Below are 24,572 nucleotides of genomic sequence, written 5' to 3' on the forward strand. Positions count from 1 at the left end.
ATCATACGTACCATTAGAAAGCTATCTGTAGACACTTATTAAAGAAAGAAACATTTACATGTACCTCATTAAGAAATGAATCTGAAAAAGCAGTTTAGAACAGCAAGTTGGAAGATCGACCAGGCATAGGGCAAAGTCCTTGGAAAGATTTTTTTTTAACGTATATTGAAAAGGAAAGGGTATTGGTGTCTTTGCACAATCATACACGGAGCAAAACAAAAACAAAAATTTCTAGCAAGTACCATAAGATAAATAATTAATAATATTAGTGTGTTAAGCTGCACCACTGTCATTGTTGAATATGCTGCTAAATGTAAGATGATATGAATAAAATTATAAATAAAGTTTTTTAAAATCTGCATAAGTTCCTAAAATGAAAAGAAACTTCCATAATCACTGAAGAGATCCGGGACGCTATCGAACAACTCTCACTAAACAGAACATATGGTCCAGAAGGACTTAAAGCCCATTTTTACAAGAGTTTCTCGTCCCTCTTAATACCACACCTAGTAAAACTCTACAATTCCTTTAGAGATATTGGCACAGTAACACTAACAATGGGGGAGTCGGGAATCTCTTTAATACATAAAGAGGGAACACCTAAAGATCTATGCTCAGCTTACGGGTCCATAGCCTTATTAAACTTATATCTCAAACTTTTTACCCAAATAATGGTGCAGGGATGTGCAGCAAGGAGAAGGCTGCCGTTCCGGGATGCAGAGAACACCATCAAAGCCGCTTGAAATTGCTGCGCGTTGGCAGTCCTGACAATGCATAGTGTGGATCCTATTTCTCTTCTGGTTTCCCTGGAATTTCTTTTTGGGCTGGCTGGTTGGCTGCGGTGCCGCATTTGTTGAAGGCCCCTTCGCGGAGACTGTGGTGACTGCTTTGTCTGCTGGTTTCTTTGCAGAGCAACACGAGGTGAGCACATTATATTTGATTAGCTTTTAATTATTATTACAATGTATTCGACCCAACCGTGACCAACATCACAGATGGCCTGGAGGATGCGATATGTCAAGCTCAATATGAGCATGAAATGGAACTCCAAATTATTTGGGTTTCAGATTTTAACATAGAAGTGTGTGATCCTCGAGTGCAGCCTACATGTGGCATTTGTGATAAGGTGGATCAAACAATCACGCATTTTAAACATACCCCATATGGGGGTTTGTTGAATAAGTTGCTTTTGCTAAATAAATTGATATTTGCTCAAGAATATGACATGACAAACTCTCTCCAGGTTCCGACATATGTGGGGCAACTTCCAATTCAATTACTGATCAAATTTTAATTGATAAATACAAATGTCCCAGTTTTTTAAACGATGTAAAGTAATGGTCAGCTGTATAAGTGATCATAATTAATTAACACTAACTCTAAACTTAGTTTTGGGAAGTAATTTGGGTAAAAAACAGGGCGTAATACAATGAGAACAGGGATGTAAGCATTTAAGGGGAGAAAATCGATAAGGAGGCCTTTCTTAGAGATCTTACAGTAAATAATCAGGCACAAATTGAGGTAGCCCTATCAGATCCCTCTATTCCAGATGATTCCATTCAGGCGTTTACATCTTTAAACAGATATATGGCAGATAAATTAACTAAATGTACCAGAAAACAACTGATACCCCCAAATGGTTTAACAGTGCTTGCTCAGAAGCCTATAGATATCTAAGGCGAGCTTTAAGTGAAAACCTGAGGTATAAGGATGAAGTAGTCAAGGCCAGAAAAGCCTATGAAGAAATAATCAGGGAAAGGAAAACATATTGGAAGGAGAAGGCCTGGGAAGACTTAAAGATCACCTGTACAACAAAAGATTCAAAAGCCTTCTGGCAGTTTCTGAACTCCACCACTTTGTTGGGAGATGAAACGTCCAAACTAAAGACTATCGTACAAGCTATAGATTGAGTAAAACGCGTCTCAAAAATGTTTTCCCGCAACCCCGACCATTAATCTGGTTTTGGACCCAAAAGCTACCTTTGATATGAGAGCAGCTCAGGCCCTGAGTAATTCAGATGAGGTAGCAGATGTAAATATAGCTATAGAGAATAGTCGGCAAGAGAAAGCTCCAGGTCCCGATAGAATCCTAATAGATTTGTATAAATATCTACCACATTTTGGGACCCCTCTGATAACCAATGTAATAAACGCTGCTATAGTGGGACCTTTGGTCAAGACCTGGAAGGAAACCATTATAGTTCCAATTTTTAATAATAAAAAGGGGGACAAGAGTCAACCTCATTGTTATCGCTCTATTTCTATAAGGGCGAGGTGTGGTGCCGCAGCCAGGGCGACTGACGTTGGAATCTGGGGATCACGGTTCGATCCCCAGTGCCGGAGGCAGATTAGCCCAGTACCATGTGACTCTGGGCAATAGCTTGCTTAATCTTCCCGAAGGCCCCCAGCGCCTAGAGACCCTTATGGGTGATTGTTCGCGCTTTACAAATGAGGATTATATTTATATTATATATTTCCCTGATGGATTACACGATTAAAATCTTGGGCAAGGTCATTTTGACCAAAATAGAACTCTGGGCATCTGAGACTCAAGTGCTCTCGGTCTTTCAATTTGGGTTCCGACCAGGACTTGGACCAGTGGAGCAGTCATTGAACCTCGCTCTAATCGTTCAAAAATACACAAATGCACAAAAAGGCTGTGTTCATCTAGCCTTTATGGATTTAACGTGTGCCTTTGACACAGTGGACTGCCATAAATTATTGTGTCTTATGGCACAGCTAGGGATTGATGAAGCAAATATCACCCAGCTCAGCAGGCTCCACGAATGCACATCAGCTAGTGTTACGGTGTAACAGATAGGGGGAGCTAACAGACAATTTTTCTTCTGATAATGGGGTTAGACAGTGGTGTGTCCTGGCACCAATTCTCTTGTTATTATATATCAAAGAGGGTCAATTCATGTGAATCCCTGTTATTATATGCAGACAATGCAGTGCACATAGCGGGGACAGCAAATGGCCTGCAAATTTTGCTTCTTGCTTTTAACGCCTTTATGAATAATTTAGGGCTCAAGAATAATAACTCCAAATCATATATAATGAAATGTGGGCCATAAAAAGCTAAAACAAGCAGATGAGATAGATGTAGCAGAATGTGCTTTTCTGGCAGCAGTGACTATAAGAGAATCTGGTGGTACGCAGAAATAAGGGATCCTGGTCTGGAGCCTTATATTTCTTTCGAAATCCTCGAGGGCCCAAGCCCACTGTGGCAGGTGTCAAGAAAGTCTTCATTGCAGGCTCCAGTAACCCTGGCACCAAAGGCAGTAGAGGCTTCGCCGAAAACTTATGGGGCAAAGTCTCAAATATAACAGAAGAAGTAACTTGAGGTCCCGACATGGTTATGTTGAACTCGTTAGCACCTCTATATAACACCTCACTGAATGTCCCAAGATCATCAACAGGGGAGACCCTGGAAGATGGAGTTGATGAAATAGTAGTAGAATAGTCTCTGTATGATGACCTTGTTGACGTGGTCATTGTAGGAGACCTCTGTCTTCTCCTTGGCATATGAGAACGGTGTGATCTGGAGCGCTCTCTTGAGCGTGAACGCCGTCTTAACGGTGATCTGGAACGTCTCGGGGACTTACTAGCAGGAGGTCTTGAGCACTCCATGGTAAGAGGCCTCTCATTAGGTCTGGGTTGCATCTTCCAGTGTCTAATGTCATCCATACATCTAGGAGACATGTTAATAGGAGGTGATTTGTGCACCGGAGAGCCCTCCGGCGTAACTTGAATAATATTTATCCCCAGCGAGGAAGAAGAAGTATCCCTCGACGTCGAACGTTGAGGTCTAGACGCTGGTCTTCCCACCTCTTCCACAGGGATAACTTGCCTGTCCCTCGACGTCGAATGCCTCGACGTCGAACCAGAATGAGCCACCATCGACGACGACCGTGGAGGTGACACTCTGGAAGACGGAGATCTATGGGACGAAGCCCTTGACGTCGGCACGTTCGACGTCGACCACTGATCACGCGGTATCCTCTACGTTGACTCTGACCTCGACAAAGACCTCTGACAGGTCCGAGAGGTTGATCTTGAGCGCCTCGACAAAGACCTTGAGACAGGTGGCGGAGATCTCGACGTCGACCTCCTGGACTTCGCTGGTCGTTTCGACGTCGACTGCGGATTCTCATGCTTCGAGCCCGAAGCATGCCTCGACGTCGACTTATGTCTCGACGCCGAACTCTACGTCGATCTCCTTCGCTTTTCAGGCCTCGGCGTCGATCTACTTCTAGCCGGCGACCTGGTCTTCAATATCGATCTCACTGGCGTTGACGTCACAGGTCTCGACGTCGATTGCAGCATCTTTTCTCCAAGGCTCCATAGAACTCCACGACGAAACCCAACACACTTTGGGACCTATGCACCCGCTTCCTGTGAGTGAGGTAACGCGAGTACTGCGGTGCTCCTGTGAAGATTAACTCTCCTAGTGTCCTAGTTTCAAGTGGTTAGCTTCTAGTCCAGTCGGAAGACTCATAATTCTTTAACTTTGTAACTTTACGCACCCATTGACTTCTATGTGTGCACGCGTGCGCAATTAGACACTGCACACGCATCCCGTGGGCCTCCTGCTCCCTAACAACTGTTAGTCCAGTGCTTAGAGGTGAGGTTCTAATTACAGCACATCCAATAGTGTTTAGCTTATTCAAGTTTTCTTGTAACCTTTGCACGGATGAACATTTAGCAGTTGTCACCAATTAAGTCCATAGAACAACATAGAAAGCATATAGTATAAGGGTAAACAATCATCCAATATAGAATCAAGAAAAAAAAGGTCCTCTTCATATAATGTTATTCTTCTATGCAATTGCGACAAGACGTATTAGCGGTGCTGCTGCTATCTGATTGCAACTTATCAGGGTTGTGAATGTGGATTTATTTTAAACCTTGAGCTGAGTTCATCCAAATATTTTGTATGACTCGCATCGTGGGATCCTTTATATAATTGTGGAGTGGTGACATCACATATTGATACACATTTTCGTCTATGACACCACGTCGTCCCAAATTGTTATGATATATTTGTCAAGCTGACTATGCTGACGCTATTATTCAAGTGAATCCAGTTACAAATTTATTTCAATCATTGTTTTGGGTATTCTTCTATTATCACGCAACGCTGTGTACTCATCTCATGAACAGATCATTATACATCTTCCAAATATTATTCATGCCTTGATGAAGTCTCTGTGGGAGACGAAACACGTGTTGGCGATATGTATGCTGGAAAACCTGTTTTTTATGAATTTTGAATAAAGAAGAATAACATTATATGAAGAGGACCTTTTTTTTCTTGATTCTATATTGGATGATTGTTTACCCTTATACTATATGCTTTCTATGTTGTTCTATGGACTTAATTGGTGACAACTGCTAAATGTTCATCCGTGCAAAGGTTACAAGAAAACTTAAATAAGCTAAACACTATTGGATGTGCTGTAATTAGAACCTCACCTCTAAGCATTGTCTTTGGTTACACACCTGTGTGCACCAATATAGTACCTTTAGGTAGTAGGTACTTTGAGTTTCTTAAGCACCCATTACATACTGTGATTATGTCCATTTACAATACGCATTTAACTAGTGATATGATGAAATATGTCTCTCTTTGAATGTTGCTGACTTTTCCATTTTCTGGACACTACTACCGCCTTCTGTTAAACTGTTAGTCCAGTGTAGCCCCAGCGATTCCCAAGGCCCTAGGCCTTACCATTGTTCGTGACGTGGTTCTTATACCACTATTTTAGTATATGGTTTAGTGGGCCACCAGGGCCTATCCATATTTGTGCAACTTATTATATGTTATATTAAGTTACTTGTTATGTGCTTGTGCCTCTGCCCTCATAAAGAGTTCAGAGGATTGTTTTAGAAATAAATACATATATATTTTGAATATATAACCTGTGTGGTGTCCTTTTATTTGGTATTAAAGGGATTGCATATGGTAAAACAGCTGGCTTCACATGCCCTCTTGAGTTTAGCCTAAAACTGCTTTTGTCCATGCTACCACTAGGATAGCTGGTCTATAAGGTGGACTTTACAACCATCACCATAAGGGTTGTTTGGACTGGTGCAAGGTGCTCACTAGAATAGTGAAAATCATATACCAGGCCAACTTCTCACAACTGTGTTGTGAGAAGAAGGTAAACACAGACCGAATGAGGATCGGCTTTAGACATCTTCTTACCACAGGAAGGATATTTATAAAATAAAGGTGACATATCTGACTAAAAAAGATTGACCAATTAGTCAGAAAACAGAAAAGATTGAAAAATACTACCAGCAACAAGAAATATCGAAAAAAGTAGGTAGAATACAAATTCTGACTGAAAAAAGCCAAAATCATTTGAGCTCAAGCTGCAGGTTCCTCTCAGAAAGAGCCGGAAAAAAGATCTGACCTAACTGTCACCTGTGGTGCATGATGGGAGCAGGGTTCTCCTGGAGGCCTTAAAGGCGAGGTGCCAGTTTCCATTTCAGGGATGTTATTTACTTATGCAGCCTTATTTAGGCTCATTGCCTGTCATTACCTGTTTTCTTTGATGAAAATAAAAGGTTGTTTTGCGGAATGCAATTAATGTACATGTCCGTCTCTTGCATTATATGTTATGGGTTATTTTCATACTAGAGACATGCATGTCATTTTGGCTTGCTTAGCCTATTAGATATGCTTAGGGCTGCATATTATTGGTTTATACATGTATATGTGTATAATTATTTCGTACTATGTACTCCTTTTCTATTGTATACACATATATATGTATTATGCTATATGTTCCAGGTTCCCGCATATGGGCGGAGATAATTCAGTGCTTATGACTATTAATGAGTATTCCCTGGAAGAGAAAGATGGTTACACAGGGCATTAGAAGAGATTGACCTCACAAGGGGCATTTTGGGTGAAAGAACTGGCTGGGCCGCTAGGGTTTCACCACTGTCATTTGCTAATCTCCAAATAGATTTAAACTGGATCAGTGTACATGTTAAAACATTCTCTTGTTTTGTTATTTCTTCCTGTATATTTGTTCTTTTATGTTGCACATTTTCTCAAATTTTAATAAAATGTCTAAACTAATCAAAAATAAATAAAGTATGACTCTGGCTGCCTTAGCTCCCACATGACAGAAAAGGGTGAGCTCTCTGAAGCAGGTCTATGTGATACCGATAACCCGGAATGACACTACGCTTTAATGTCTATGGACATGTGCAAGTCTGTTAGCCCATGTGACTTTACGACCAATCTAATGTTGTAATATGTTGATTTGAAAAATGTGATCTAATCCTCTGTTCAAGAACTCAGTTGCTAAGAGCACCCAGTGATGAATACGATCCAAAATGTCATCAACCCTTTATTACTCAAGACTTCTTATCACTCGACAGTGGAAAAATAATCAGTATGTCATCTGCATTACGATGAAAGCATTCAGCAATTTATGTAAAGGTTGTACATGCATGTTAAAAGTAAAGGGAAAAAAGCAGGACCCCTTAAGGCACACCATAGAACACAGGGCAAAGCTATGACCACTCATCTCCTATTTCATCTGTACCTATTCAAACAAGAGAAATGAGCTAAACTATTGTTCTACCACATGAGACACACCTACGTATGTATGCTTTGTATGAATTTATGAATACATTTTTTTATTAAAAAAAGATGCTTTGTATGAATGTATCAACAAAATACATTTTAATGAAAGATAAAAAACTTTGAACCTCTCTGCTAATATTAATGAGGTTTAAACACCCGAGGGAGTTAATTATCATGCATTAATGAAACAATTTGGTGTGTGAATTAAATTCTCCTTCTGGGCCAAACATATAACTTACTCAGGGGTATCACCTCATCTAAATTTCTGAAACAATAAAATATGCATTATAAGGAGCTCAAAAGGGAGGAATTCTGGAATGCTGAAGGATGAGAATCTGATCTCTTTTCCAAAGGAAATGTTCTGGTCTTATTGGTGTCCATTTTGGTTCCAACATAATAGTGCGTTGATGTGGACTTCACACTGTTAATTTGGAACCCCAATCCTTGAAGCAAAGAGGCTGTCATCTAGACGTTTCCGCTGTGAATTCTGGACAGATGCCCATTTGAACAACCATACATCCAACAAATGATAGCTGACAGACTTTTTACTGAGATTTGGTGTTACCACTTCCATGCATTCTGGGAAAAAGTGCAATATGTCGATGTATAGGCCAAATGGTATAAACTTAAACTGTTAAAATAGCTTTCAATACACAGAATGGTTAACATTGTTTATCCCCACTACTTCACACTGAAATTGGACATCTTGTGGTGGGAGAGTCAAGTTTTTATTGATTGATTTAGACCTCTACTGAGGTCAACAATTAGAGTAAATACAAAGAATGCATTACTGTAAAACTTAATAGCAAAAAATATGGTGGGGAGTCGGAAAGAGGTGAACACCAACTTTAAAACTCAAAGACTCCTCTTCTGGAGACACAAGGATATATGAAACTGTGCCATCACACAATAATTCTCAAGGTGTCAACAGAGAACCTGGAATTTCCGTTCCCACAAACTATGAGTACCCCTTAAAGAGCTACATTAAAAATAAAAAAACGACCTTGATCTCATTCTACTAGAAATGCATCAGTTTCTGGGCCCTTTTAATGCCCTGTCAGTGTACAAGATATCAGGGGGTACACACCCTGCACCATGGTCTCATGGTTGCTGACCTATTATATTCACGGCACAAGTATACATACAATTTTCTCTCTGTCAGACTTAAACTTAAATGTGCACATGTATCAAGTAAACGGTAGGAATGATAATCTTACTTACTTTTGCATTAACATCTTGCAAAGTTAGTATTATTCTTTGTTCTCTGTAATGCGTCCTGAAGCCCTTCGGGCATAGTTGGTGAACGAATAAATGATGGACAGCAGTCAATAAAAAAATTAATGTAAATGGGCCACCTAAAGAGTCCTGCCTATTCGGATGGTGCACATACATATTTAGAGAACTCTTAATTATCAGTTCCAAAATATTAATTGCTAATTAAATCAAGAAAAATAATAAATTAAGGCAACAGATTACAGTATCTACATTAATTAAAATACAGAAGGTGGCGTCAACCTCAGATTCCATCCGTATTAGACACTATGAATCTTGTTGTAACGTTGGAATATTTAATTAAATTTACGATGGGTTCCGCTATAACAAAATTGCAGCAAACAATAATGATATACATATATACTCTGACTCTTCCTATTTACTTATTTAGTGAAGTAACATAATCTACATACTAGTCTCCCCTAAACGAAAAAGGTTATCCTGATGTGCTCTACTACATATTAATCTGAGTTCTTTTTCAGTGCATGAATGGAATACTAAAGGTATGCCCCTAGGCTAACAAAACTTCGCACTCAACGTCTAACTTATTTATCACCAAGAGAAAGCATTTTATGCATAGATCAAACACTGGATGGCATCAACTCACGGTTATTTCTTCTGCACTTCACATAATGAGAGTGATAAGGATGATCAGCACATAAAAATAGAGAGTATTAAACTAATGCCCAGTCACTCAATCAAAGATCATTTGCATGTAGCCGAACATTGCTGAAGCACAGAACACTGAAAATGTGGTCGCCATGTGAAACTCAGCACACTGTCAAATGTTCACCGGGCAGAATTAAAATGTTGAGAAAACATGCATCATACCTGTAACTCTGCAGGGGGAAGATCTCCCAGCAAAGTGGTATCAGCATCCCAGTAAACACTAAAATCGGCAATATTAAGTTGTTTTTTTCTCATCAACTTCTCCACCTTCAGGATGGGGTTTAGGAAGACATAAGAAATTAGATCAATTGAACACAAAACTATGTACATTTTGAATGAACTTAGCTTTGTTTATATACAAACACAAAATATCAACATAAAATACTACCATTTTCTAGTTCCTTTTATCGGATAGGCTGCAGCTACTTCTTTACAGTTTTATACTGGCCAAGTAATGAACAGATTCATCTGAATTTCAGTGACCATGTTTGCACAAAATCCTGTTGTTCTGTCAAGCTTGTATCTTTTAATAGCCCCTGCACCTCCACAGACCTGCAGCATGCTCCACAGTCAAGACACAAAAAAGCACTTTGCCTAATGGGGCAATGCAAGATTGAATTTGCAATCTGATTAAAAGAGTTTAGTTCACAAAAAGGTAAGGAAAAGTAATTTGTTTCTTAGTTCTTTGCAGAACAGCGGGAAGGAAACATTTCTTACATTTAACACAATTTCTCTATCATAGTCATAACCAACTAAATGTATTCACAACAAACACATTTTATTCTGGAACTGCCAGACCTGTGTGAATACCTTATAGCTCATGAATACTTCTGTTGTATTCGTACTTTTGCTGCAAAATCAGTATTCCTCTTATCCCTGCTGTAATGCAGACACAATAGCCATTTCTAGGAGGAAGAGGTGAAAAAAACGAGAGAAGAAGAGGTTGTAAAGAAAACGTTGACTGACTCCTTGAGCTGAGTGATTAAAGGTTGGTTGGTAAAGAATCCCATCAAATATCCTGGAGTGGAGATCCAGAATACATGGAAGTGTCCAATGTGGAATTCCCCAGGGGATGACATTTTGGTTAACCCCACGGAGGTGCTCAATCAAGTGAAATTAGGATAGCCTTTATCCTGTGGTGTTGAGCTTGAACAGATCCTTTGGCAGAAGTCAAACTGGTTGATGAGCATGACAATACCCGCCTAACTAATATATTAAAAGGAAACGGTTCTAAAAACCTGGACTAAACATCATTGGTTTCATATCTAGCTAAAGTTCCTCAGTTGGACAAGTCACTAAGAAACGTTTGAGAGCTTCCATTATATTTTCGAATTATTTCATCTGTATTCCCAGAAAACAATAGACATGACCGAAGCTCTAATGAACAAAGAAACAGCTTGTCTGGCTGGCTGTATGTCACTACAGCTAAAGTCAATGCATTCAGGCATTGCAGAAACTACATCTGGTTTGCCCCTTTGTAGTTTTAGTTTGGACCTAGTTACCACAGAAAGAGCACTTTTTGGTTTAATGATAACTTTGGCGCTGTTTGATGAATCTTCACAAAACTATAATTTAAAAAAAGTTGACCCTGTAGGGGAGTGGCTGGCAGCCGTCAGGAATGCCCGCACTCTGAGGCGGCTCCGCTGCCCTCGCCGTCTTTCGCTAATAATCCGGCATTTAACCAGCAACTATCCCTTCATCCTGGAGGGTACAGATCCCGACTAGACCCAGACCACAAAAAGAGAACAACCCGAGATGCGGAGAGCGCCATGACAGTGTAGCGATGGGCGTCATCGTAGCTCCGGCAGGGACAATATGGCGGCTCATCCCCGTACCTCTGGCTGATGTGTGAGAGTGCAGGGGCATAGCTGAGGCGGAGCAGTGGGGAGAACCGGGACAATCTCGAAACCGACCCGTTCCCTACCAGCGGACACAGCGTAGATCGGCGAGGAACCGCACTGGTGGAGGAGGCGCCTGTGAGGGGACGGCGGCGCTGAGGACAATACGGCTCAGACGGTAATTGAGGCCCCGGCTTGCGGCCTCGAAAGTTGTGATGCACGCACTCGAAGTCCTCCACTGCTAACCGTTACTACTCGATCCAGGGTACCACTGCCTGGCTGCCGCACCACAACAGAGGTGTTACCAGAACCAGAGGACCTGCTGAAGGCCCAACATCGGGGCCTTACCCGCGTGGGGGAACGGAACCCATATCACTGTCATAGACCCAGAATAGTGCAGGATGTATTCCGTCATAAGGAGGCGACAGCGAACACACAGCAGCTCGTCATCTGATCTAAGGGGGAATCACGCAAGCTGGACATCAGTGGAGCCCAGGGCCTAACAACTCCCCGCCCCCATGAAGCCTGGTTATTACTCCTACCTTCCACATGCAACACTGGCCCAAACAAGTACGTAGAGGTGTTGTGGTGAAATCGTAGCATTCCCCCGCCGCCCCTCATTTGCCAACAGACGCTGCACCCAGCTGATACTCATCTACCGGTGGGCGGCCCTACCTGCCCTGCCAGGAAACCCGACAGGCCGGCAGGGGAGGTTAATCCTTTCCCACCTCCTGCGCAGGCGGCCCTGAATACTGGTATAGGGCCCTGCAACGTAAACGAGGAGACAATAGCCCCTGCGCAACGATGGACAGTGGCAAGGGAGACAAAACGCAAGCCCAAAAGACATTATCTAAATTTGCCTGGGGCAAGGCGGGCGAAGAGACCGAGCTGTTGCCAAAGGGGGAACCAACGACCCTCACCCACAGACTCCTCAATCAGACCTCACCCTCCGTGACGTCATGGAGGCCATAGCTGGGGTACGAACATCCCTCGAGACTCACATCGAGGTCTCTCTCATAAGAGCTGACCTAAGGAAAATAGACGATAGAGTGAAAGATGGGGAGGAAACTACTGTAACATTAACATCTGATACGGCTCTCCTCAAGCAACAAGTGGTCCAAACTCCGTGACCAACAGGTGAAAATGAAAGGACTCCTTGACGACTATGAAGGGAGAGCACGTAGAAATAACGTGCGCATTCTGGGAGTTCCGGAGCGAACGGAGGGGCCGGCTGTAGATCTCTTCATCGATGACCTGGTGCTGACCAAGCTTCGACCGGAGCACCTGTTCAGTTATTTCTCCATTGAACGAGCCCATCGAGTCCCTACGAGTTAAGCCAAAGCAGGGAGCTCCCCCAAGGCCCATCACAGCACGAGTGTTTAATATCCAGGACTGCGATGTAATACTCCAAACGGCACGTGCTCACCTACCAGTAACGTTGGAGAACAGTGCAATCACGTTTTTCCCGGACTTTACTACCAAAGTGCAGGCTCAACGACGCAGCTTTAGTGAAGTCAAGAAAGCGCTACGAGACAAAGAAGTAAAATACTCTATGCTCTTCCCAGCAAAGCTCCAGGTTGAATGCGAGGGCAAAACCTGGTTCTTTTCATCCCCAGAAGAAACATGGGAATGGCTGGAAAGTTGGCGACGGGTTGGAAGACTGAACAGCAGCAGGAATGACAGAACCCGAGGCATCAGATTGAACAATGGGGACACACCTTGAGAAGATCCAATTCAGGAGGGGCAGGCCTCGGCCTTGAAGAGTTGATAGAACGGGACGTTGTGCATTACGGCTGAGGTGACCTGAGAGACACCCGAGTTCCCTGGACGTAAGACTGGACACATGATAAGGTACTGGGGTATTTAGCACAGACTCGCCGATGGCCAAGTGGGCCCGGCCAACGTTAATCTGAGCAGAACTACTAATACCACACCGCTTAGATGGTGACAGCTAAAGATGGGATTTGTACGGATCTAAATTATATACTGTGTGATATGTATTCATCATTAATTCACGGCAGGGTGGGAGGGTTGTTCACCAAGCACCTCGTATATGGGAGGGTGGGTGACAGGCACTCTGCCTTGTTGGGGGGTGGGTAGTTTGAAATCCACCGGCAGGGGGGCAGAGAGGGGGGTGATGGGGAGGATCCATGGGGGGTTATTGTTGATGTTAAACCTACAAGTCACGATGCAAAAGGTTGTACAATAGGTTCGACAAACCATGATCTATCCCAATTGACGCAATATACACAACAGATGATTGCACAATGCCCCACAACGTATAGCCAGTCCCGATTGGAGTGCACGGCTGCCCATGTCGTGAAGGACTCATTCACCCCCCTAGCAGCTGCAGTGTACACTCTCTTGGTCTTACTGATGGTCAAATATGGATAATACTATTGTTACAAAATTGTCCGCCTTGACGTGGAATGTGAACGGGCTGGGAGACAAAATAAAGAGGGGTGTAGTATCACATTATCTTAAGAGAAAGGTGCCAGATTTAGAACTATTACAAGAAACTCATCTTGAGGGCAATAATTGCAAGGCTCTCAGTAGGTGGCGATATAAATTAATGATCCATGCAAGATTCACATCTGGTTCCAGGGGAACGGGTATCTTAGTGCATAAAGGCCTTGCTCTCACACCCACTCATACGTGGGCAGATCCGCAGGGTAGATTTGCAGTGATGGGGGGCACCTGGGAAGGGAAGCCGATAAATGTGGCTTCAGTGTATCTCCCACCAGTGCTGGGGAAGGAGGCACACAGTGAATTAGGCAAAATACTGATTGATCGCCCAGATGGTATCCTAATAATGGGAGGTGACTTTAACTTGACCATGGACAATACACTGGATAGGTTTCCCTGACAACCTGCCGCCAGATACAGCACTCATATGGCGGAATTTACTCAAGCCATGGGACTAACGGACATATGACGCTCAATGCAACCACACATGTCATATTACACTCACTACTCTAATGCACACAATAGTATGTCCTGTATAGATTATTTCTTTACGTACCTGGCAGCTGTTGGCCACTACCAGAACCCTCGTGGGCTCCCGCAGGGGATCTCCGACCACTCTCCGGTGTGGGTTGAGCTCACTTTTCACCAACAAAAGCAGAGCAGCACCATAGTTATAAACATGTGGCTTTTAAAGATCCCTGACATAAAAGAAGAGGCACTTGAACAAACTGACCATTATTTTACTGAAAATCTAGGATCAGAGGATTTGACACAGACTATTTGGGAGGCGTACAAACTGGTACTAAAAGGCCATGCCCTGGCGTTAAAAATAGGTCATCTCCGCAGCCATAATGAACAAATATTGGAAGCGGAAAGTGAACTTCAACAGTTAGAGATGCGACATAACTCCTCACCAAGTGAGGCCACAGCACACCGTTTGACCATCCAACGCCTCGAGTATAAAGCCCTAATGCGAGAAAAAGCAAGGGCACGTCTACTTTCCACAAGACATAGGGTGTATGAAATGGGGGATAGGGCAGGGAGAATGTTGGCCTGGCTGGAGAAAAGGGAGCAGGGAGAGAGGTGGGTACCTGAACTATCCACTGGCAAGGATACACGGGTGTCCGACCCTCAAGTAATAGCGGAAGCATTTGCGAACTATTTAGAAAAGGTGTATACCTCCTTCACAACCTATACGTCAGAGGACTCCCGACAACTGTTGGCCGATATTACCCTGCCTTCATTGTCTAAGACAGACAGGGCCGATCTGGAAGCTGAAATCACAGATGATGAGATCTGCAAAGCCCTATTTAGCGTCCAATCGGGGAAAGCAATGGGGCTTAACGGAATTCCGATAGAATTCCTCAAATCAAAGGCCTTGAAGGTAGCACCCCATCTTAATCACATGTATGCAGAAAGCCTTGAGAAAGGAATACTGGCTTCAGACAAAAGACTGGATTCTATAGTGGTAATTCGTAAGCCCGGGAAACCGGCGGATAGTTGTAGCTCGTATAGGCCAATCTCCTTGATAAATGCGGAGGCCAAGAACCTGGCGAAACTGTTAGCTTCACGTCTAAATGCTTTCCTCCCCTCCCTTGTTCATGCAGACCAATCCAGATTTGTGCCGGGACGGAATACAACATTGAACATTCGCCGGGTACATAATGTGCTGGCACGGCAGCAATGTGTAGAGGAGGACGCAGTGTTTATGTCATCGGATGCCTCTATGGCATTCGATTCCATAGAGTGGCCCTATCTCTTCGAAGTCCGCTTGGGGTTTGGCCTGAGATTTATGGCATGGGTTAGACTGCTCTACAATGAACTCCACGGTCAGGTGAGGGTGAACAATCGCACGTCACGGGCGTTCATGTTGCACAGGGGGACCAGACAGGGCTGCTCCCACTACTCTTTGACCTTCTTCTGGAACCCCTGGCATCGTGGTGAGACGGGATGTTGCTCTCAGAGGCCTCAAATGGGAGGAGGAAACTGAGGACAGAATATCGCTATACGCCGCCGATATGCTGATTTACCTAGCCTCCCCCTATACCTCAATACATAGGTTATTAAATATCTTTACAAACTTCTGCAAGTACTCAGGCTATGCCATCAATTGGGCAAAGTCAGTGCTTTTTATTCTTCATGGCCCTCCGCCTAGACTACCCAGAGGATGTAAAGTTGAAGTGACCAGCGAAGGTTTCCGATATCTGGGGATATTTATTACTCCAAACTCAAAAACTTTCCACAATAAGAACCTCGTAGTTCCCCTACATAAACTCGGAAGATGTCAAACATTGGAGGTCACTGCCATTATCGCTGCTAGGTCGAGCGGCCCTGTTTAAAATGCTGGCACTGCTACGATTCTACCTACTCAAGAACTGTCCATACCGTGTCCCTGACTCATATTTTAACAATGTTGAGGCGGAGGTTCGGACACTATTGTGGGACGGTGGGTCTCCGCGGATTGCCTCGGAAAAACTGACATAGGGGTGGTATGATGGAGGCATCGCAGACATACAGCTATATTACTGGGTATCACAATTGGTAGCGGTGAATCACTGGTTATACAGCTTTTCGACGAATCCAGCATACCGATTAGAGCGTATCAGACCGGGCGAGAGGGTTATCTGGGAGTCCCATATACTAGACCCCGCAAAGGGAGATATCTAGGACCGATGGCTCACACGACCTCCATCTGGCATAAGGCTACTAAAAGCCTGGGTTGGAAGGGAAAAACTGACGAAAGAGACGCCCTTATGGTCCTCGCAACAACTAGGGCTGCTCTGCTATCACGCAGGGTTGGATAGATAGGACACCATAGGAATTTTTACTGTTGGCGATCTCCTACAGAAGGGTACGATTCTTACCTTTCAGGACCTAAAAATTAAGTATGAATTGGTACCACGGGAGAGGTTTCGATACCTACAAATTCGCCATGCGCTTAACACAGCCCTCATAGATCTGACAACCATACCAGATGTGTCCCCATTGGAGGATCGACTCCTATCAGAACCTCTCCTGACCAAGGCCATTTCCCTTACCAGACCCTTTTCATGCTCTCAGGGACAAATGGCAGACATGGGAGAGATCGAGGATGAGGACTGGCAAACCGCCCTGATGTCCCCAAGAAAGGCAGCCATAAACCACAGTTTTCGACTGATCTAACTAAAAGTCTTACATAGGACCTACCTCACTGGTGTGACCTTAGCTAAGATAGGAACCAGGTAAGACGCACGTGGATGTAATCAAAAAGCCACATTTTATCATATACTATGGGACTGCCCCCTGATCCGACACTTATGGGAAAGGGCCATGGGAAAGATGCAAGATGCGCTGGGGAAACAACTCATTTTAACGCCTCCACTGGGGATTCTGAATATTTGGGACGCAACCGATCTCACGGATACAGAGCAACAATTCACAACCCTGGGATACACACTAGTGAAAAGAGCCATTGCTATGAAACGGGGGGCAGTAGATCGCCCACTGATAATAGGGTGGGTGGCGGAAATGGACAGATGCCTGGTAGCCGAAAAGGAGGTTTACAAATCTAGGGGCTGTCCTAAAAAGTGGGACAAAAAAAATCGGGTGCCTGGAATGCATATCGAGGAGAACTGTGCATCTCGCCAACAGTGGAACTGGAAATGTCAAAAGGGGGGCCCCGGAACCGTAATGTTTGATGGCAATATTGTGCACAACATTATCTATTTTTTATTCTGTAAAGGAAAGTTTATTACTGTGATTATGCAAGTGACGAATGTTAAATTGCTAATAAAAATTATTATAATAAAAAAAAGTTGACCCATCTCAGCTCCTTTCTCAAATGTTTTGGAATGAACCGTCAAGCGGGGGCTGTGAAAAAGGGGGGCGGTCCCAAAACACAATTTCCCTATGGATTTCGGAACAGTGCTACAGCTAAAATGGCAGACAGGAATTACAGCAAACTTGGCAGAAAGATAGATCTTTACACCCAGAAAGTGTCCTTTTTGTGATTTGAAGTAAATCAGTTCAGTAGTTTTTGAGAAATTAAGGTTCAAAATGTATGTATAGCTGGATGGTTAGGTTTTCGGGACTCTTGCAGGAGACTCTTGAGTACGCAACTTTGAAGAACAGAGCATCAGTGATGTCATCAATTATGTCACTGACCATGTCATGAGTGACTGAACCTATTATAACATCCCTGTAACCTTTGTTTTTTTCAGTGAATTTTTTACGTTTTTTAATTCTATTTCCTAACTACAAAGTCCCTGTAACCTTTGGGTTTTTTCAGTGAATTTCTAGGGTTTTTAATGCTATTTGCTAATAATAACATCCGTGTAAGATTTGGTTTTTAGAGAATTTCACTTTTTTTAATATAAATTGTACTACAATTTGACCCATAAGTTCAATTTACTAATATACATTTTCACAAGTTTATAAATACATTTTATTCACAAATTCATTCTTTATATTTTAAAATTAAAATTTTAGGGGGGCGTGGCTAGCAGCCAAAGCAAATGGCCACTGCCTAGGGAGGCTCCGCAACCGTAGCACCTTCCCAATCGATCCGTGCACTGATTCGGTGGCATAGGACGCCCTATGAATAGCGGGCGAGACGCCGGAGGCCTAGCGTAAACGCAAGAGTGGGTCCTGAGCCCCGAGCATACTGAAATAAGCAGCCTGCGTCGTGAACAAGAGACGCAGCCTATAAGGTGCGGTGGAGCCGGGGCGTTGCGTGGCTCGTGGGCCGCATAGAATTGAAGGTGGCACGGACTGGCTCCTGTGGACGATCGGGCGACGCTCCGGAGACTCTGCGGCTGCCGTCTTGCTCGGGCTCTGAATGGCGAGTGCGTGAGAAAGCTGTGTGGAGATCTGAGTGATCAACGAGGCGCGCCGCGAGAGCTGCAAGTGAGTAAGGGCGGCCCCACGGCGGCGCCGGATACTGCCTACAGAACGGCGGGGAGCGGAGCTCTGTGTTCTATGTCAGCTTCGGACGCCGGTTACGGAGGAGTGATTGCGACCTGCCGCCTCCGTTTTGTGCACTGTGGACATTGGGCGCCCTCACATGCATCGCCCATTTCAGGTCAGTAGAGCTGAGCGTACACTGGCTGGGGCTTGCTCCTGGAGCAGTAGTGCTCCCTGGGGAGGCGCCGAAGACACTTCCTGCATATGCCTCCAACACCACATCTAATACCTACCTGCCGCCAACACTGCACTGCCAATACTGTGCTGCCAGTCTAGAAGACAGTACTGACCTGCTGCAATTCTGCGGGTAGGACTTGCACGTGTTGATTGCTCCCGGCTGTAAATGATGAAGCATGGGCCAGCGGTGACTGGGAAACCACAGTGACTAAACTTACAGAGGTAGATACGAGAAGCCAGCACTGACGCGACCAGAACTTTTGCAATTGGGGCGCATTGAAACATAGCCAGAGGATGTCGGTGCGTAGATACGCCAGGACTCCTGGTAGAAACCCCCCCAGACACGTTCTCAGGCTGCAGGGTGCGGGCGCAGGAAAATCAAAAGGCCGCACATGACGTTCAGTTCTGCGGCATGCAGCGGCGAATACTAACGCCCGCAAGTGCTGCATAGAGTGCTATACGGAGGACCAGCCACAATGGCGGGCCGGGGACAAAGAACTGCGCAGCAACTCAAGCTGGACAAATATGCGTACAATAAAGACACGCCGGACAACACAGGGTCGCAAACTGAGCGGGGGGGGGGGGGAAGCCCGGCAAAATGAGAAACCTGCAAAAGTCACTTTGCTGGACATTATAACTACCTTGACTAAGCTCCAAACTACTTTAGGGCCGATCTCTTCGGACATTTAGTTGATCCGTGCTGACTTTCAGAAAATGGCCACGAGAATGACGGACGTGGAGGCCACAACGACGACTCTCCCGATAGATACTGCCGTGCTACAGCACCAGATCGAGCAACTGGAAGCAGACAACAAACTAATGGCGGCCAAGGTTGATGACCAGGAAGGCCGCTCGAGACGCAACAACATCCGGATTATAGGCTACCGGAAAAGGCGGGGGTCCTGCACTGGACCTTTCTGTAGAAAACCTCATTAAAAAAAATCAGCTACAACCGCGTGGTTTGTCCAACTTCTTTTTAGTTGAAAGGGCTCACCGAGTACTGGGTGGCAGACCACGACCCGGGCCCCCCCCCTGCCTATAGTCGCCCACATCTTCAACTTCTGTGACCGAGATGCGATCCTCCAGATGACGTGGAATGCCCCTCCAATTCGTCTCGAGAACTACACTGTTACATTCTACATACACTACATGGCGGCAGTGACTAAGCAACGTCGCAGCTTTCTGGAGGTCAAGAGAGAAATGAGAGCCAGAGAGCTAAAGTAATCCATGCTATTCCCGGCAAAGTTGCGGGTAGAAGCAGAGGGAAAACTTTGGTTCTTCGAGACACCAGAAGAAGCCCATGACTGGCTTGAGGGATGGCGCCCGACATCCAGGCCTAAACGACTAGGCCAGAAGCAACACCAGGGGCTGCTGGAGGACGCTTCCCCGGGCTCCAGGGACAAAAGCTCAACAGAGGATGGAGAGCAGGCGAAAGACGGACGCTGAGGAAAAGGTCCGACCCTGCGATTCTATAACTATCAGATGAAGGGACTCTGCAAGATTGCCAGCGAGGCCCAGAAGCGGGCGGACTTGACTGCAATGGACCAATGCTTATCTTCGGAATGATGTGAACTTAACACTATCCGGCGCCCCTACTGGGGCCCTTCCAAACATAAAGCTGTACTACTGGGCCTCGCAGCTCACCGTAATAATCCAATGGATGCAAGCTCCACAGGAGGAACCAGCGTTCCGCATGGATAGATATGTCCTCGGTTCAGTTGGTGTCATAGGAGCACTCTATAAGAAACATAGGGGTACTTCTCTTTTAGGGCCAACAGCACACTAAGTACCTATATGGTACGCGTAGCAGCACTCCCTTGGCTGGGAAGGGGTTATAACGCAAGCCACACCGCTCTTGGAGACCCAACGCTTAGGTAAACTATGTAATAGCAAGGGCTTCAAACAGTGGGACCTTATAGGAATTTCCCAGGTGGGGGATCTGTGGAAAAAGGGCAAGATAATTACATTCGCTCAGCTCCAAGAAACATATGGGATGGCATTGACGGAAACCCTTCATTACATGCAGATTAGACATGCACTCCTGAAAACTATTCCTCCGGGTACTGTGCTCTCAGAGGCATCACCACTAGAGATAGAGAGATAGACTATTGATGGACCATATGGTTAAAAAGCCGATCTCCCAAACCTACTGCAAGATCATAAATAACCAACCGGACCCCACATCCACCCATAAAGAAAGGTGGCAGACTGACATTGGGGAGTTGATTGAGGCAAATTAGCAAGAAGCACTTGCTTCCCCAAAAGAAGTGGCAATACCCTCTAAACAAAATTAGTGCAACTGAAAATCCTCCATCGCACCGACTAGACATGCACAACTCTGCACCGGATAGGTCGCACTGACACACCATTCTGCTTGAGGCAATGCGGGGGGCTAGGTACCTTTTATCATATACTCTGGGAATGCCCGGAGATCAAACGATACTGGGAGATTATCATGCATACCATCTCGAGGGTAACCGGAGCTACAGTTGCACCGGAGCCCAAGAAGTGTCTTTTAAATATCTGGGAGCCGAAGACCTAGATCAAATGGCCCAGAGCCCAGGGCTACATTGAGTGCAATTATAGCGAAGTGGGATATAGCTCAATACTGGGGAGCAAGACTTCCTCCCTCTTACCGTCAATGGTGCTGTGACATGGATGGCGCAATGATAGCGGAGAAAACGGTATTTATGCACAGGGGATGCCCCAAGCAGTGGACGCGGGTTTGGGGAAAATGGAATACATTCAGGGGTAACATTTGCGATCCGCCACCAGAAGAGTACCTGTCAGATATGAGTGACTAACTGTGCAGGTCGGGGACATTGTGACACTCTCAACTTATATGTTGACGCACGGAATTGTCTGAAAGGGAAAATTATGAACCAGAGTATATACATGTGTTCAGTCGATATATGTTTAATCAATGTATCATCATGTACCTAAATCTACTGCTATGTAACACTATGGACCAATTAATGAAAATTGCAAATATTTTTTTTTTTTTAATTAAATTTTAAAATTAAAGAAAGGTAACTTATGTAGTCTTTCTATGAATGCAATGCCCCAAGTCTTTCTTTCTTTGAATTCATATTATGGATCCGCAGTTCCCGTCCCAACCAAAAGCACACTTTTAATACTAAAACAACATAACATTTAATACAAACATATGCTAAAGCAATTTCAATTGGTGTATCACTGCCGGAGTGTGGGTGGCTATTTAGGTGTGTGGATGGCTGTGTGGGTAAGTAAGTGGGTGTGGGAGTGGCTGTGTGGGTGGTTTTGTGGATCGGTGAGTGGGTGTGTAAGTGGCTATATGGGCGTGTGAGTGGTTGTGTGAGTGCGTAAGTGGCTATTTGAGTGGCTGGGGGGTAGTGAGTGGTTATATAAGTGGTTTTGTGAGTGAGTGGTTGTATGGTTGTGGAAGTGGCTGTGTGGGTGTGTGATTGGCTGTGTGTGTCTGTGCTTGGGCATGTGAGTGGGTGTGTGAGTGGCGGTATGGGTGTGTGAGGGGATGTGTGTGAGTGACTGTGGTTGTTGGAGTGGGTGTGTGAGTGAGTTTTTGGGTCTGTGAGTGGGTGTGGGTTTGTGAGTGGTTGTGTGAGTGTATTGCTGTGTAGGTCTATGAGTGGGTGTGCGTGGTTATACAGGTGTATGAGTGGTTGTGTGGGTGACTAAGTGGGTGTGTGAGTGGCTGTATGGGTCTGTGAGTGGGTATATGGGTGTGTGAATGTGTCTTTGAGTGGGTTTGTGTGGTTTTGTGGGTGAGTGACTGATTGTGTGGGTGTGTAAGTGTCTGTTTGGGTCTGTGAGTGGGTGTGTGAGTACATTTGTGGGTGAGTGGCTGTATGAGTGAGTATGTGAGTAGTTGTGTGGGTGTGTGAGTGTGTAAGTGGGTCTGTCAGTGGGTGTGTGGGTCTGTCAGTGGGTGTGTGAGTAGGTTTGTTGGTCTGTGAGTGGGTGTGTGAGCAGCTGTATGGGTGTGAGTTGTGTGGGTGTGTGAGTGGTAGTGTGGGTGGGCATGTTGTGTGTGAGTGTGTGTGGAAGTACTAGTGTGAGTGGCTGTGTGGGTCCGTGAGTGGGTGTGCAAGTGGTTTTGTAGGTGTGTGAGTGGGCATGTGGGAGTGTAAGTAGGTGTGTGGGAGTGGCTGTGTGAGTCTGTGTAAAGCTGTGAGGGGTTTTGTGGGTCTGTGTAAGGACGTGAGAGGTTTTGTGGGTCTGTGAGAAGGTGTGAGGGGTTTTGTGGGTCTGTGAGTGGGTGTGTGTGTGTGCCTGTGTTGGTGTATGATTGGGTGTGTGAGCAGCTGTGTGGGTTTGTGAGTGGGTGTCTAAGTGGTTTTATGGGTCTGTGAGTGAGAAGATGTGTGGGTCTGTGAGTGGGTGTATGTGTTTTTTAAAATGTTATTTGGGGTCGGGATCTGCCACGGAGCACATTGTATAACGATGAGCACCGCCGTGGTTCCTTGGATCCTCACATATTAAAAATCTTTTTGGGACAAATCTTGTCCATGGGGGTCCTTCACATACCCTCCATCAGTTCAATGGGGTCAAGGTACCTGCATCCTTACCCCTTCTATCACTTTTAAAATGTATTTTTCCCCCTGAAAATCGAGTCCCGATGTAGAAGTGGTGGCTGCAACTTTCCTCTCAGGTTGCGGCCAGCCAATCATGGCAATGCTGTGGGTGTGTAGCTCTGAGGATCCAAGTCTCTAGATATACACAAATATTGTACTTTAAAAACTCCCAAACTACTGAACAGATATACACCAAATTACAAAAAGCACTCTTTCTGGACCAATATTTAGCTCTCTGCCAAATTTGGTGTACTGTTGTTTAGCGGTTCGGGCAGTTGTCTTGTCTAAAAACCCTATGGGAAATTGCTTAAGTGAAAACACTTTTTGAGGACCCTCTCTTTGTCAAGGCTCCAGCTTGGCGGATCACCCTGAAACTTTGCAGACAGCAGCTGAAGTGACTGGCAAACTAGTTTTGAAACTTTCTTGAAGATTCATCAAACGGAGGCAAAGTTATTAGCAGAATAAAAAACGCCCTTCCTATGCAAACTAGGTCCTAACTATAACTGCCTACTGGCGATATTTAGTTCACTGAAAAAAAACACAGTAAAGGTGAAGTTATGGCTACAAACACAATCTAAAAGCGACATTCACCAGTTAGGGTTAGTTAAATAAACCATAACTCACTCCCTGGCCATGCAACAATTACAAACTTAAATATGACATCACTCATGACATGTTAAATGACTTCATTGATTACATCACAGATGATATCTTGAATGACATTGAGGACATTCCTCATTACACCATCTACTTGTAACATTACTCAGTTTGGGCCAGGTCCAGCGGAGGTTAGCCGAAAGACAAGGATTGGTGCCTAGCCCTCTGTTAGTGACCAAACAACACTGCACATGGCCTCTGGATGTGCACAGCAAAAGTTGGCTGCAGAGCCTGGGTTACAGCAAGGGCCTAAGGCCAACTGTTGTTGCACATGGCTGTTAGCTGTGTGCTATTGAGGCTGGCGGCGGGGCCTGATTTACAGCCAGACAAGGTGCAAAACTCCACATATTGCCAACTCCTACTGCACAAAGTC

At 44.7% G+C, this 24,572-nt stretch overlaps 1 protein-coding gene across 2 annotated transcripts in view; it reads right to left on the reverse strand.

Annotated features, from left to right (window-relative positions):
• The window catches only part of VPS13D (vacuolar protein sorting 13 homolog D), a 2,979,414-nt gene that overhangs the window by 2,897,662 nt on the left and 57,180 nt on the right, over positions 1-24,572 (reverse strand). For both annotated transcript variants that reach the window (XM_078642819.1, XM_078642818.1), the window contains exon 7: positions 9,712-9,816. In XM_078642819.1, coding sequence (XP_078498945.1) covers positions 9,712-9,816 — 105 coding nt within the window. The remainder of the gene's footprint in view (positions 1-9,711; positions 9,817-24,572) is intronic.

The sequence above is a fragment of the Lissotriton helveticus genome, chromosome 5_1, assembly GCF_964261635.1.
Source record: "Lissotriton helveticus chromosome 5_1, aLisHel1.1, whole genome shotgun sequence".
NCBI lineage: Eukaryota > Metazoa > Chordata > Amphibia > Caudata > Salamandridae > Lissotriton > Lissotriton helveticus.